The 15985-nt window shown below is 42.9% G+C and overlaps 1 protein-coding gene across 3 annotated transcripts in view; it reads left to right on the top strand.

Annotated features, from left to right (window-relative positions):
* The window catches only part of strip2 (striatin interacting protein 2), a 166690-nt gene that overhangs the window by 41791 nt on the left and 108914 nt on the right, over nucleotides 1-15985 (top strand). For all 3 annotated transcript variants that reach the window (XM_039760984.1, XM_039760985.1, XM_039760986.1), the window contains one exon: nucleotides 15132-15206. In XM_039760984.1, the coding sequence (XP_039616918.1) occupies nucleotides 15132-15206 (75 nt within the window). Of the gene's footprint in view, nucleotides 1-15131; nucleotides 15207-15985 lie in introns of those variants that run through there.

A 15985-nucleotide genomic window follows, 5' to 3' on the forward strand; every position in this document is an offset into this window, starting at 1 on the left:
AGATAAGATGGTCAGGGTGGTGTTTGGCACAAACTCAGCGAAACTGCGAGAGAAACTTTTAAGTGCCCGGTCTTAGCTAACATTAAATGCAGCCGTGGACATTTCACGAGATGGCACCAGCACAGCTGGGAACCTTCGATGCATGTACACCAAGCGGCTCGCGTCAACGGACTTTGCAGGACTGGAAAAGATTAAATTAAGTTCATACACACGCTACCGCTAAATATATGCAGGCAATTTCCACAACTTACTAACGGGAATGCCTGTTGAACATCTTACATTCACGAGTTCCTGATTTGGGTGGTGAACACTTCGATGAATGAAGCCTGTTATCTTTACAACGGTTGACAAACACGGAATAAACTTGAACACAACACGTCCTCCAAATATGAACCTGATTGAAAGAAATAATGCTAATCAAATCCTTGATGACAGCAACAATCATAACGGTCACAAGACTATTACATTGACAATCATGTTACGTTATTTTTAAAATGTTTCCTTTTCTTAGCACAAGCTTCGATGCATGTACTCCATAACGCGTTAAAAAAATAACGCATTTAATCACACTTTGCATTCCAAGCAAAGGGTAACTTTTGTCAATGCATGATTTCCTGGCACATTGATGCACACATCAGAGCTACAAAAATGTAAGAGTCGGAAGAAAGTGCGTTTCTAGGACTGATCGGAGGGAAATTTCATTTCAAAAGACTACCCGACGAAAGCCTTGATAAAAGCGTGGTTTGGTGCAAACTGTGCAAAAATTAGTTTGCATACCACCGAGGCACTTCAACCTTACGGTTCCATCTAAATGCAAAACATTTTACAGCGAGCACAGAAACTGTGTATGCTGTTACCACTAGCAGTACGGGTTCGAGTACCAACAAAAGGTGTCGGCAGCCCAAACCTCATGAAATGACTGGATTCAGGACCAAAATTAGTAAGTCAACATAGGTCAAACTTACAAATTCTCTCGCAAAATACATTGTTTGGACTGTAGACCACTAACAGTGGTGGAAGATAGGGGGTTAGAAAATGTGCTACAGTTAGCGTATTTCAAGTAAAATTCAACAGCTTTATGACATTGAAAACCAAGCAAAATTAGATGCATTACAGAAAGCGGACTTTGTGCCTCTTACTGGGGATCATTGGACTTCCGTGACTGTTAGTAATTCTAATTACATCTAATTACAAAATGTTCAGTGATCACACTGTTTTAGCCTAATGTACAAATTAATTTTGGCTAAGGTTACTCAGAGTTTAAAGGTGAGGCTGGTCAAATTACCTTTTATGTTTCTGCCTTATTTTTTTAAGAAGAAAAACTGCACTTTAATGTTAAATTTTTTGTTATTATTATTTAAAGACAATACCATTCTGAAAATGTACTTAAAGTACTTAAAATGCCACTTTTTTTTTTTTAAGTCTGCCCAATTTTAGCCAGGGATTATATTTTTGTTTCTGTTTTGAAATGAAATGCAGTTTAAATGCTTTTTTTTTTTTTTTCAAAAATTAAAACAGCTTGAGTTTACAATATTCCTGTCCATGTCTATTATTTGATTCTGTCGCCCACTAAAACCCTTTTAAATTAAAAAACAACATTTGCGATTTGGGGCAAATTTTCATGTGTGCTTGCATTCGATTAATGAAGATTAATTAATTACACAGCCTCTAATTAATTAGATAAATTTTTTTAATCGAGTCCCACCCCTAATATATACTGTGTATATATATATATATATATATATATATATATATATATATATATATATATATATACATATATATATATACACTAGTAAAATACCAAGGCTCAGAGAAGTAGTGTGTTAAAGAAGCAATGAAAAGAAAAGGAAACATTTTGAAAATAACGTAACCTGATTGTCAATGTAATTGTTTTGTCACTGTTGTGAGTGATGAGTGTTGTTGTTATATATATATATATATATATATATATATATATATATATATATATATATATTTACACACACACACACATAAACATATATATATACATATCTATACATATACACATATATACATACATATATATCTACATATATACACACACATATATATATACATATACATACATATCTACATATATACACACACAGCTATTTCAGTATCAGTGCAATACGCTGTTTGTTAAAACGGTTGACTCCGCTCTTACGCAATAAAAATCAAATCATTCAGTTGTCTTTGCTCATATGTCATTTTAGAGCTGGACGCCTGGCATCTTTTTGGCCACAAGTTCGCTTCTGTTTGGTGTGAGGTTCTGTGTTGTGGAGATTCTCAGGATGGATTGCAGGTGCTCATCAGTGAGGCGACTCCTGTGTGCTGTTTTGTTAGTCTTTATCACTGAGAAGAGCTTCTCACACAGATATGTGCTACCAAACATGCACAAGGTTCGAGCCGCATGTAGACGGACTTTTTTGTTCTTCAAAGTCACCAAAGCGCCGTGCAAACTCAGTGCGCAATAACTCTAGTAAGCGGTAAGTGTTCGCAAGGCAGCTGAAGCGCTGCATTATGGGATCTGTAGTTTATTGTGTTACCAGCGCTTCATATACCCGGCTTTAATAACAATAATACAGTATATAAAATGATCTCAAGGGCCGGATATAATTACACGCCGGCGGATGTGGCCCGCTGCCCTTGAGTTTGACACATATGGACTAAATAGAACTTGAAAAGATATATTTTTTCAAATGTGATCGCTAATTCAGATAGAGTTGACGCAAGACTACAGCCTGCATGCCTCAATGAGTCATCCTCTCCTCGCTCTTACTTTTTACCGCTCATCTAATGAATACACTGAGTATGGCTTTACCAAAACAATCATTGATGGCTTAATAAAGTATCCATTATTCGAGTATGTAGAGCGGGATATATATATATATATATATATATATATATATATATATATATATATACATATTGTGGCAGTAGGGGGCAGTAGTGCACCCTCGAACCCTCAGGTACAACTCCGAGACCAGGTTACAGTCCAAGACTCTTTTATTTTCTCTCAGTGCACCAAGCACCTTCCACACTACTCATTCACTACAACTACACACACATAACCTCTCCTCCTCGCCCAGACACTTTGCTCCTCTCCCACCCAGCACAGCTCAGTGTCTGGACTGAGGCACCGCCCTTTATAGCCCCTGACCGGAGGTGTTCCTGTCCCAGCAGTCCACAGTTCCCTATTCCTTCCGGGTCAGGGCAATCAGTCTTTACTTCACCCGGAGCAAGCTATTCCTTCCCGTCACGCGGACTGTGACGTACTCCCGGTCATAGGCACAACAGATCCCACAAGTCCTCCCACAGCGACTCCTGGTGGTCCCTAAGGTATCCAGCAGGGCTGTGTATAAACACTACAAAGTCCATAAGGCCCTGCTGGACCTCGGGCACGATCCTGGTGTCGGGAGAGCTCCTCCTGTCGGCCTGGGGTGCGGACCGGCCTGGGAAGCCGCAGCCTTCCACAGTTCCCCCTTAGCGGCGACTTCTGGGCGGAGCGTCCGCCTCGAGGGACGTCCTCCTCCAGGAGGACGCGCCATCCGGCCTTGAGAGCGCTGCCCTGTCCTCGAGCGAACCTTGGGGACGGTGTACCTCCTGTCTCCCCGGGACAATGGCGCTCCGCGGGCCCAGTTGCCGCAATTATAGCACCGGCGAAGCCCTCCTGGTTGCTTCCCTCTGCGGGACCAAAAACATCTCGGGACTCCGCCAGCGCCGTCTCCGCCCTTCACCTGCCAGGGAAGTCATCACGCCGCCTGGCGCCCTTAAGCCTATTCTCCATTATGTCGGGGACCCACCTTTCCTTTTGGGGATCTCCCGCTTGATCTGGGGCTTGCGCTCAGCCTGAGGCTCTCCATGGAAAGAGGAGAGCCTCTTTACTGTCTGCACACCCGTTTCCTTCCGCTTACTAGGAGCCGGCGTCATTAGCACCGTCTCGCTCCGATGAACAGCACCAGTCAGCTGCACCGGTACGAGCGGCGCTTCCCCCGGCACTCCCATCACCGGCGTTACCCGCGCAAGACCGGTCGGGTCTCCGAGCCGTACTGCTCCAGAAAGCCACGCCACGCCGCATGCCCCGGCCGTTTGCTCCAGTCCCCGACCATTCAGTCATCATGCCCCAGTCTCTTGTCGGGCACACAGTGCTTTGACACGCGCTACTCAATCTCAGCGGTGCCCGATCGCACTGTGTCCCCTTACTCTCTACGACACGGGAGGGACTCACTTGTACTCCCGCATCGATCCTCTCCGGAGCTTCCCGGCGCAGCCGCTGCACGAACTCCCTCAGTGTTTTCAACGGAGCAGCCGCCATCGCTCCCAATTCCACTACACGTTCCTTTAGTTCGGCATATTCCTGTAAGAAACTGTTTAGGGGCGCGAGGTATTCCTCGAGCCCCTGTAAATCCAAACAGTTAATGTTTACGGCCGGAGTTGTTAGCGCTTCCGCATTTTGCTTACCCTCCGGCGGGAACCAATGAGCACGCCCCTCCTGGCACGCGTGTTTGCTGGGTCGCGCAGAGGCTCCTGGGAGTTGGAGTCCTCAGAGGGACGGCTGGCTACTACAAGCCGGCTGTGATCTGCCTTTTCCTTTACCGCGGCAGACTCGTCAGCCACAACCCGTCCCTCTTTGTCGGTGGCTTCTTGTTTCGGGCGGCGCCGCTGCCTTCCCTCCCTTTCCAGGAGGCTCGGACCCGTTAGGGAACGACCGGCCTCGTCGGAGGACTCTGGGTTCCCTCCACCGTCCCGACATCCCCGCGGGTGACCAGTCTGTTGTTGACTGGAGCTGTCGGTAGCCGTCCCGCGTCCTGGCCTGCCTTCTGGGAGCCGCGGCCATTTTGCCGAAGCACGAGGTAGTCAGTCGCAGCACCGCTGCAAGTTTCACGGCGGGCGTCTGCAAAACATGATAAAAACAAAGTCGAAACGTCGGGCGTTTTACCTCCAGCTGCCTTTGTAGCGGATGGCGGCACCCCCGGACTGTCTAGGGGGTCCGAAGCGCTCGACAGCCGTCCGTGTCCCGAGTTCTTCTCTACCCGGGCTCGTTCGGCCCGGATTAGCGCTTTGTCTTCCTCGCTCCCGGTCAGGAGGGTCCAGGACATCTCGGCGTCCGTCATGCCCTGCAGGCGGCTGGGACTGACCTTCTTTTTCCCAGTTTTCTTTCCCATGGCCCTACAGAGCGGGATAGCACGCCCTGTTGCAGCTTTCCTGGTAGCAGGTGGTGTTGTGCACCTCCGTAAAAATGGGGAATCGACCGAGGGTTGTCTGCCCACACAAAATTTGTTTTTTATGCAGGTCCTCTGCCAACAGACGGCCAGAGAATCCTGCCGACTACGCCAGTGTGGCAGTAGGGGGCAGTAGTGCACCCTCGAACCCTCAGGTACAACTCCGGAGACCAGGTTACAGTCCAAGACTCTTTTTATTTTCTCTCAGTGCACCAAGCACCTTCCACACTACTCATTCACTACAACTACACACAATACCCTCTCCTCCTCGCCCAGACACTTTGCTCCTCTCCCACCCAGCACAGCTCAGTGTCTGGACTGAGGCACCGTCCTTTTATAGCCCCTGACCCGGAGGTGTTCCTGTCCCAGCAGTCCACAGTTCCCTATTCCTTCCGGTCAGGGCAATCAGTCTTTTACTTCACCCCGGGAGCACGCCATTCCTTCCCGTCACGTGACTGTGACGTACTCCCGGGTCATAGGCACAACAGATCCCACAAGTCCTCCCACAGCGACTCCTGGTGGTCCCCAAGGTATCCAGCAGGGCTGTGTATAAACACTACAAAGTCCATAAGGCCCTGCTGGACCTCGGGCACGCATCCTGGTGTCGGAGAGCTCCTCCTGTCGGCCTGGGGTGCGGACCGCCTGGGAAGCCGGCAGCCTTCCACAATATATATATATATATATATATATATATATATATATATATATATATATATATATATATATATACCCGCATCGCAGCGAGAAGTAGTGTGTTAAAAAGGTAGAAAAAGAAAAGGGAACATTTTAAAAATAACGTAACATGACTGTCAATATACAGTATTTGTTTTGTGAGTGTTACTGAGTGTTGCTGTCATCAAGGATTTGATTATCATTATTTCTTTCAATCAGGCTCGTATTTGTAGGCTGTGTTCAAGTTACATTCCGTGTTTGTCAATCGTTGTAAAGATAAGAGGTTTCATTCATCGATTAGTTCCTTACTGCACCAATAAACGGCTCGTCTTCCTTTTTATCTGTGATGTGACAAACTGCATGCACGGGTTTTTTGTTTTTTTTTACACTGTCTTCCTTTAGCAGGACATTCACTTTTTCCACCGTGTGCTTTGTTTCCGCAGTAGCTGCACTTATGAATATGATTCTATGTATAAGACGCTTCATATTTTTGCTGCCTTCTCAATTGTGTAATTCGGTTTTGTTCAGCACTCTTTGGAACTATTGCTTTTGTCTGTGCACTCGCCAGTTCACGTGAGCCGCTTGGTGTTCTTGCATCGAAGGTTCCCAGCTGTACTGGTGCCATCTCGTGTAATGTCAGCTAAGACCCGCACTTAAAACTTTCTCTCGCAGTTTCAATGAGTTTGTGCCAAACACCACCCTGACCATCTCATCTTCCTCTGCATAAGCACAGTCCTTCACACGTGAATATTTACCGGCAGTGTTTGTATTGGATTGCCGCTGATGGACGGCCTTATATGGGCAGGCACTAAATTACAAACGCTAGTGGCAGCCTGTCTATGAACTTAATTTAATATAAACTTACGGTTCACGCCGTGCTTTGTTTCCGCAGTAGCTGTACTTATGAATATGCTTGTATGCATCATTTGCTTCATAATGTTTTTCTGCCTTCTCAATTGTGAAATGGCGTTTTGTGCTGATCGCTGTTTGGAGTTCTTCCTTGTGCTCTACGTACTTACGTAGGAGGCGTGATGATGTCACACGAAACTCCGCCCCCCGCGGCCATCTCCAACTCAAGACTCCATTACATTATATGGGGAAAAATAGCTTCCAGTTATGACCCTTATGCGTAGAATTTCGAAATGAAACCTGCCCAACTTTTGTAAGTAAGCTGTAAGGAATAAGCCTGCCAAATTTCAGCCTTCTACCTACACGGGAAGTTGGAGAATTAGTGATGAGTCAGTGAGTGAGTGAGGGCTTTGCCTTTTATTAGTATAGATATATATATATATATATCTCTTTACAGTAATCCCTCGCTATATCGCTTGACTTTCAGGCTTCACTCTATCGCGGATTTTAAATGTAAGCACATCTTAATATATATCATGGATTTTTCGCTGGTTCGCCGCTTTCTGCGGACAATGGGTCTTTTAATTTAGGTTATATGCTTCCTCAGTTTGATTGCCCAGTTGATTTCATACGAGGGACGCTATTGGTGGATGGCTTAGAAGCTACCCAATCAGAGCATGTATTACATATTAACTAAAACTCCTCAATGATATAAGATATGCTTCCCGCGCCGTGCTTGTTTGCTTCTCTCTATCTTTCTCACTCTCTCTGCCTGACGGAGGGGGTGTGAGCAGAGGGGCTGTTTGCACAGAGGACACGGACGCTTCTCTACAAAATGCCGCTTTATCACGGTGCTTCTGTATACTTAAAAGCACGTATTGATTTTTTGATTGTTTGCTTTTCTTAGCGCTCTCTCTGACATTCTCTGCTCCTGACGGCACTCTTTTGAAGATAAGATATGTTTGCATTCTTTTAATTGTGAGAAAGAACTGTCATCTCTGTCTTGTCATGGAGCACAGTTTAAACGTTTGGCTAAAGGGCTAAAGTTATTTCATGTCTAGAGGGCTCTAATAATGTTAACAGGGTGGGAGAGTTTATAAGGGCTTAAAATATATAAAAATAACCATACAAACATATGGTTTCTACTTCGCGGATTTTCACTTATCGCCGGGGGGTCTGGAACGCAACCCCCGCGATCGAGGAGGGATTACTGTATATCTATATATATCTACATCTATATTTATATTTATATATATATATATATATATATCTACTGTATGTGTGTGTGTGTGTGTGTGTGTGTGTGTGTATATATATATATATATATATATATATATATATATATATATATATATATATACACTAGCAATACTCATGACAATGACAACACAATTACGTTGTCAATCATGTTACGTTATTATTAAAATGTTTCCTTTTCTTTTTCATTACTTCTTTAACACAATACTTCTCCGCTGCGAAGCGCGGGTATTTTGCTAGTCTTCTTATATAATACGCTACTGTGGCTGTTCGTTTGTCTGTTCAGGATTTTAAATCACCAGTAGCTCACAAACCGTTTGACCTATTGACCTGAAATTTAGTACACATATACAATGCACTCCGTTTAGCTGCGGTGTATGGAGGCTGAAGTCCCAATTGCAGATAAGCGGAATTAGCTTATAATAGACTGTGAGCCATGTGCTGCATGCTAGGAACGCACTTTATGCACGTATTACGTCACTGTGGCAACCTATTTATAAAGGATGCGCCTAACTGCAGTGCCTAGAGCTAAGGAATAAACACAATGTATTGTTACATACCAGCCTCAAATATAGTTTGTCTAATGTAGTCAAATTAGATTACAGTACATGTAATATACATACAGCCTTGCCGGTCTACAGCTGCTAATTTTCAATTAAGCAATGTCGTCGTTTACTCAGTGTTAGTTCACACGCAACTAAAATAATCTGCTATTGGTCTCTGTGACTGGTTCGGACGACGGTCATAAATTTGGCTGGATAGTGCTTAAAACGTTTCGTACGAATCACAGCCAGTTGACTCTAGGTAGGCTTGTATAAAATCCAACCTCTTCACTGCATTAGCGAATGTCAGTGCCATGGCAGGTGCAGTCTGAACATGATCGGCATCGGCTCTCCTCCTCTTCTAGTTGATTAGCGGCTAGTGTAGATGCCTTCAGGCTTTTGCATATCTCTTTGTCTGTTTTATCTGCACTTGTTGGAGCATTGCTGTCGATTTCAACGAAACAATCAAAGTCATTAGTTGACATTCCATCAGGCAGCTGTAGCCCCACGCTTCTGCTATCATCCACAACTGCTGCTGAGGCACCCGGAACTGGGATAGTGCTACTGTATGTCCCTACACAGCTTTCATGAAGGTTGCCTGTCTGTAGCAGTTAACGATTGTTGACGTACTGACACGACTCCATGCATCCTTCTGCATGTGCAAACTATCACGTAGCGCCAGCTTGTGGTCCAGCTCAATTACTCTCATTGATCCATGATTGCCATCAGATGGCGAAGCATGAGGGATTTGTAATTTCTCTTGAAATTTGCTATAAAGCCTTGATCCATGGGCTGAATTAAGCTTATGTTGGGTGGCATACAGACGAGCTTGATGTTTGTCAGTCTTATATCATCACTGTGTGCAGCACAGTTGTCACACAGCAAAACAATTTGTTGTCTTTTGGACCTCATTGAAGTATCCAACCTCTTCAGCCACTGCAGCCAAACTTCACTAGTCATCCAGGCATTGCGATTTGCCTCGTATGCCACTGGAAGCTTCTTGACATTTTTGAAGCACCTTGGCTCTTTGCTTTTCCCTATCACTAGCGGCGGCAACCTTTCTGATCCATCCATGTTACAGGCCAGTAGCAGCATCAGTCTGTCTTTTGGCACTTTAGTCCCAGCAACTTCATGGTGTTTAAACATTAGTGTTCCCTCGGGTATGGCATGCCATTAAAGCCCAGTTTTGTGACACTCTGCAGACAAAACATATATGGACTACTCATAATTGTGTAAGTATTCTTTAATTAATTTATTTTGTGAAACCTAGTTACTTCATACCTTGCCGAATTTGACCATAAGCTAGGAGATATGACTGGACCAAAACAGGCAGCTTGAAATACATACCAGGGGCCAATCCCATAAATGCTCTTAAAGAGGTGAGCCTGTCTGTCCATCTTCACTTTGAAAATGTAATTTAATTCATAATTTAGCTTATATTTCATGAGTGACACTTGCACACATGTATTCCCTGTGTGAAGCTTGTGAACTTAAAAAGAGAAAAAAAAAAGGAAAATAGAATACAAGTGTAAAATCACTAGAGTGCCTGCAATAACTTAATTTCAGTTACATCTTAAATCACATACCTGTGCACACCATATAATCTCATCTTCCCTGTAATCTTTGTGTTCTTAAAATAATGATTATTGTTCTTCTCTTCTTTCAACACAGCACAATGCACAAAACTTTCACAGTCCTCTGCTACACACTTTTGTTCCTGCCGCCTCCGCTCCTGTCTTACAAAGCTCCATCACACTACCTCCCAACTCCAGCTCCCAGAATGGAGGGAGGTGGCCCCTTTTATCCAGCACTTGGGTGTGCTCCAGGTGTTTCCTGATGGGCTTTCTGCAGCACTTCCGGGTGTGGCGGAAGTTCTGCATGTGCACCCAGAAGTACACCGGGTGTATTTGCCTTTGAGCTTAGCAGCACTTCCTGTTGTGGTGGAAATGCTGCAGTCCATGTTCCCTGGAACGTTTGGGCGCCCCCTGGTGCGGGCCACATGCCCCAACTGGGTGGAGCCTCCAAGCTCAGATTCTGTGGCTCCCCTGCACCCAGGGCAGTCACCCTCTTGTGTCCTGTGGGAGCTATTGGCACTCTCCCGGTCCTTCCACGTCCCAGGCATCCTGACTGTGCAGCTGTCTATTAATATAATGTGATAAAAGGGGTGCTATAATGCACCCGACTCGGTCTCAGAATCACACTGAGGCACATGTAAAATATAGCACAGACTTTATTTTCTTCAGCTGGAGGGCACGTCTTCCCCGTGAACCCCCCAGCCAAAACACAGTACCAAAGCACTAAACACTGAAGTAAACACACACCGATTTGGCACCACCACTCCTCCCTGACAACCTCGTCCTCTTCCTCCCAATTCTGGCTTCCGAGTGGTGGTTGCTGGCCCTTTTTATAGCCCACCCAGAAGTGCTCCAGGTGCTTGATCACCTGTTTCTGATTGCACTTCTGGGTGAGGCTGTAGAGTTGTGGAGGCCGGCTCAGGGACCCAAGCAGCACCCCCTGGCAGCCATCCCAGACCCCAACAAGGCTGTGGGGAACTCCATCCCCCATGGAGCCCTGCGGGAAACTGAGGCAACCTCATCAGCCAGGAAGGCTGCCACCAAGCATCCCGGGAGAGGCACTGTGCAGCCCATGGTTGCTCCCCCAGAACATATGTAGAAGTGGCGTCCCGGCTGGGCACGGCCTGCCACAATAAATATATAATATTCTATTCGTTGATATTAACAGTTACACACTTTTTAAATGTAAATATACATTGTGATGGATGGCCGGCCATTTATCCCGGCCAATACCCCAAGCCCCAGGTGGAGCCCTCCTTGCAGCGTGGAGGTCCCCAGAAGACCAGCAGGGCATCATGGACATTGGAGTTTTTATGCAAAGCCCTGCTGGATGCCGTGGGGGCCACAGGAGGGAGCTGCAGGGAGGACCGAGGGCTTCTTCGTGCCCTGTGACCCGGAGGTTCGTCACAGGAAGAGCGACGGACTTCCGGGTTGAAGAAAGGGACTATTTACCCTGACCTGGAAGGAATAAGGACTTGTGGACTATTGGGCAGAAACACTTCCGGGTCAGGAGGTATAAAAGGACTATGGGAACTCACAGACAATGAGCTGAGCTGGGTGGAAGGGTGGCAACGCGTCTGGGAGCTGGAGGATTGTTTATTATTGAGTATTTGTGAGTTTAATGAGAATTGTGGTGGAGAGTGTGCTTTGTGCACTGTGGGAGAAAAATAAAGTCAACATTTGGACTTTTACCTGGTGTCTGGAGTCGTGGACAGGGGTTCAAGGGAGCGAGGGCTCCCCCTATCGTTCACAACATGCACTCCATTTTAATTGTTTTAAATCATTAATTGCCTTACAGCTTTTTGATGTTAAAATGTACATTTACTATATTTATACAGCTAGATATTCATAATTCTTGAAGTCTAATTTAAAATATGGATTATTTTAATTATGTAGTACCTGTTTCTCAGCAAAACTTGCACTGTATGACACACAGCAAGAAATAATAAACACAGTACAAATCTTTTTTTTAAAAAAAACTATTTTCTAAGCAGCAGTTTCAAATTTCTTTATTTCTTTCAAGTTAAAAGTGTAAATGGCTGTATTTTAAATAAGTGGTGTCCATTTTAATTTAAATGATAAAATAAAGGTCTGAATTCCTTAAAGTGGCTTTTCTTGCTGTTTGTCTAGTTGCACGGGATGACTTCTGTGATTACTTTTTTTTTGGTTTATTACTCTGTTTTCTTTAACATAAAGGCTAATATACCAATAGCCTTTCGTTCACTGATTAAAACAAGCTTCCACTCACTTCTCTTTACTTGCACTGCAGGAAGTTTGCTGCAGAAAAAAAAAAGACGTGTTCGGGCTCAACTATCAAAATACCGTCTGTAAATGAGCATTACAAGTAAATTTCCATAAAGCTTAGAACAGCAGTGGCTGAAATATCGTGTTTTGTGATTGTCCTTTTTACCGATTCCCCAATCAAGTCTTTTTTAGTGAAAATTTTGATCTGTGTCTGAACAAGCAGAACATCCATAACTAATACCACTGAATTTTCACAATACTCATTACCTCCTTGATACCAAAGCAAAAAAACAAATTGAGTGTTTGCGTATTTGTATTTAGCAATGAAGTATGCGATTTTGCCTGTCCTGCTAACTGGCACAACTGCTGTGCTTTGAAGCACAAAGAAACTTTTATTTTGGTATTAGCAAATGGAGTATCTCATTTCATCACTGGCGTAGACAAGCTAAATAGCCACTTTGTTTGAATCCTGGATTGATTTTTACTTGCCATAAATGTTGTTAGTACTGCCGGTGTTCACTGAATAATAGTGGATGTGTAGGAGTTCCCCCCGCTACTTTGAACTATATAAATTGGTTAAAAAATGGATGGATGCCTAAACATACATCTGTAGATGTGCTCTCTACAATCAGAGAAAGAATGTGAAGCCTCTGCCTCTTTATTGGGTCTATGTAGAACACAGTATCAAAAAGTGATTACATCATGCCTTTATTTTGTCTCCACTTAGAGCTTTGTAACTCTACGAATTAAACAACCACAACTTGCATGTTAGTGGTCACATTATTGTACTGTCAAAACACGTACAAATCTCTTTCTGAACTCTGAAATGATATTAAAATTGTGGCAGTAACAAAATCCATTGTGTGTGTGTGTGTGTGTGTGTGTCGGTGCTTGTGTGTGTTTTCACTTTTTTTCATATATAATAGTAAGCAGGTTCCTGCAATTGCACCTGAAATTTTCAAGTCTAGAACACAAAGCATTTTCAGACACAACTGCTTTTTTTCTTTTCGACATGTGTTGATGTGATGCTGTATCATAACTCATGTTTTTCTCACATATTATTGTGCCTTCCAGAGTAATTTGTCTACTTACAGTCACGCATTAATGCAGTACTTACTTTCATTTGGTACCACCTATACCTTACAAAAGCTAAAACAATTACATTTTCAGATCTTTGGTATTGACTTGGTACCAGAGTATAAGTTCTTGTGACATCATAATAACTGAGTGTACTCATCTCTGTTAGCCAGCTTAAAGGATATTCACAGGCTTTTTGTATCTGGTATCATCCTACTTTCTCCGTTTATACCTTACTTGTTGTGCTATTCATGCTGCCTTCTTTTAGACTTTGTTCAGTCCTGTTGTGTCTGTTCTAAGGAAATGCCTTACACCTGTCATAAAAAATACCTTGCCACGTAGTCATACGACGTGCTTCAGAACAGGCCACCCAACTCAAGCTAAGCATGTTAAGGCCTGGCCAGTACTTGGGTGGGTGACCATCTGGGAAAGCTTGGGTTGCAGCTGGAAGATGTGTTGGTGAGGCCAGCTGTGGGCGCTTACCCTGTGGTCTAAATTGTGGACCCCAGTACTCCAGTGCACTGATGGGGACACTGTCCTGTAAAAATGTCACCATCCTTCAGATGAGGCATAAAACTGAGGTCCTGACTCTCTGTGGTCATAAAAGATCCCTGGGCATCCTTTTTAAGGAGTATGGTGTAAACTGACCAGCATTTTCTATTCATTCTGGCCCCCTGATCATACCCTGTCTCTAATTGGCTGTTTCCCTCACCATTCACCACCTAACACTAGCTAATGTGTGGTGAGCTTACTGGTGCAAAAATGTCTGTCACCACATTAGGGGTGGTTGAAGTGGCTCCCCACTCACTGAAGTACTTTGAGTATTGAGAAAAGTGCTATATAAATTTAAAGTATTATTATTATTATTATTATTGTGTATAGGCATGACACTTGATAAAGGGAGGGAAATCATGTTTTTAAATGTTACATTTTCTGTACTAAACCTCTTTTTCTGGTACTAAGAAGACTTTGAAAAAGAAGCATTGATGATACTGGCAAGAAAGTGTAGACTTACAATCGATTGTTTCTTATTGGTGGAATAGCCTCTTCATGTCTTACTTTGCTTCTTTTTCCTTATACTGTAATGGGTCTGTGGTAGTTCCTTGCACTGAAAAGACCGTGTACCCACAACCATAAAAGAAAACTAAGGCTACCACTATGATCCAGTTGAAACACTGACGCGAGTACTGTATATTTTACAAAAGTAGAAGTAAGCTTTGAGCATCAAGGTTCCATCCCTGGCAGTAGAATTTGAGTCTGTATCAACACACACCTGGTCCAGTGCTTTGTACCACAAGGGAGCCTATACTGTGTTATGACAGAATAATCAAGCTTAGTAAACATATTAAATTAGAAACTTGACAAAGTAGAACCACAGAGGAAAAAAGAGAAGTTTGACTGATGCAAGACATGTCCTTATTTTCCATAATTTAATGTAAAATATGTGGATCTACAGAGAATACCCATAATCACACTGAAACCTACTAGTTTACACTAGTAGTTGAAGACATTTTTCCTTAAGGTATAGCCTGGAATTTGAAGAGAGACTTTGTGAACTACACCAAAAGAAACCTTAGTAATAGGCATCTGGCCTTGCTACGAGTATTGCAGAAATGTTATTATTCACTATTTTGGGTACTGCTTTTTTAAGTTTATACAAGTTTTTTTTGTATTCATATTCTTTATAGAACTCTACAGTTACACAGAAGAACCAGAATTTGCTTTCAATAGAGACTGCTTTGAGGAAGATTTCAGATCGCAAGGTAATTACACAAAATAATTTATTTTAGTGATTGTTTAATTATAATTTGCTAACGTTGCTCATTGAGTTGGTAACTGTCCATGTACTCTTTGTATGTTTACAGCATGTTTTACAGATTTACTCATAGATTCACTTATGAATGAGGTTTGTTTTTCACATTATAAAAATATATTTTATCATGTGCCCCCAAGCATTTTCATAACTTTTGTTATCCAAAGAAAACTTTATTCTTTTTTAGTATTGATATTTTCTCTTATTATCTTGAACTTTATAACTCAAATTTTAAAGTGTTTTAAGTCAGTAGTTTTTTTCAGATTTCACATGCCACCTAACTTTTGTGCAGTACTGTGCAGGGGTGGGCAAGTTGTAAATACACATGGTACTGTGCTGGGGGCTGCTAGTGTTTCACAAACTTGGTAGTCTAGGTATGCTTTCTGGTAGACCTTAATATATGGAATGGAGGGTTACCTGCAACTTTTTACAGCAATGTTTATTTGAACTATTTTGTTGTGCACAATACCACACAGTCATTATCTTGGGAGAGAATAGTTTAGTAAATATATTATTTTTAAAGGATTGTGTCATGTTGATTTGTGATCTTTTTCCAATATACACAAAAATATTTTATCAAAAATTAACTGCATTAATATATTGTATTTTGAAATTTTGTTTTTAGACCTAATTTAGACCGCATCAATTAATTTCTTTGTCAAAAATCTTTCCAGTTTGACCTTTAAGGTTATTCTGAGGTGTAATATGTTGTTTACAGTGCCATACACA

This window comes from Polypterus senegalus, chromosome 8, assembly GCF_016835505.1.
Source record: "Polypterus senegalus isolate Bchr_013 chromosome 8, ASM1683550v1, whole genome shotgun sequence".
Classification (NCBI taxonomy): Eukaryota; Metazoa; Chordata; class Cladistia; order Polypteriformes; family Polypteridae; genus Polypterus; species Polypterus senegalus.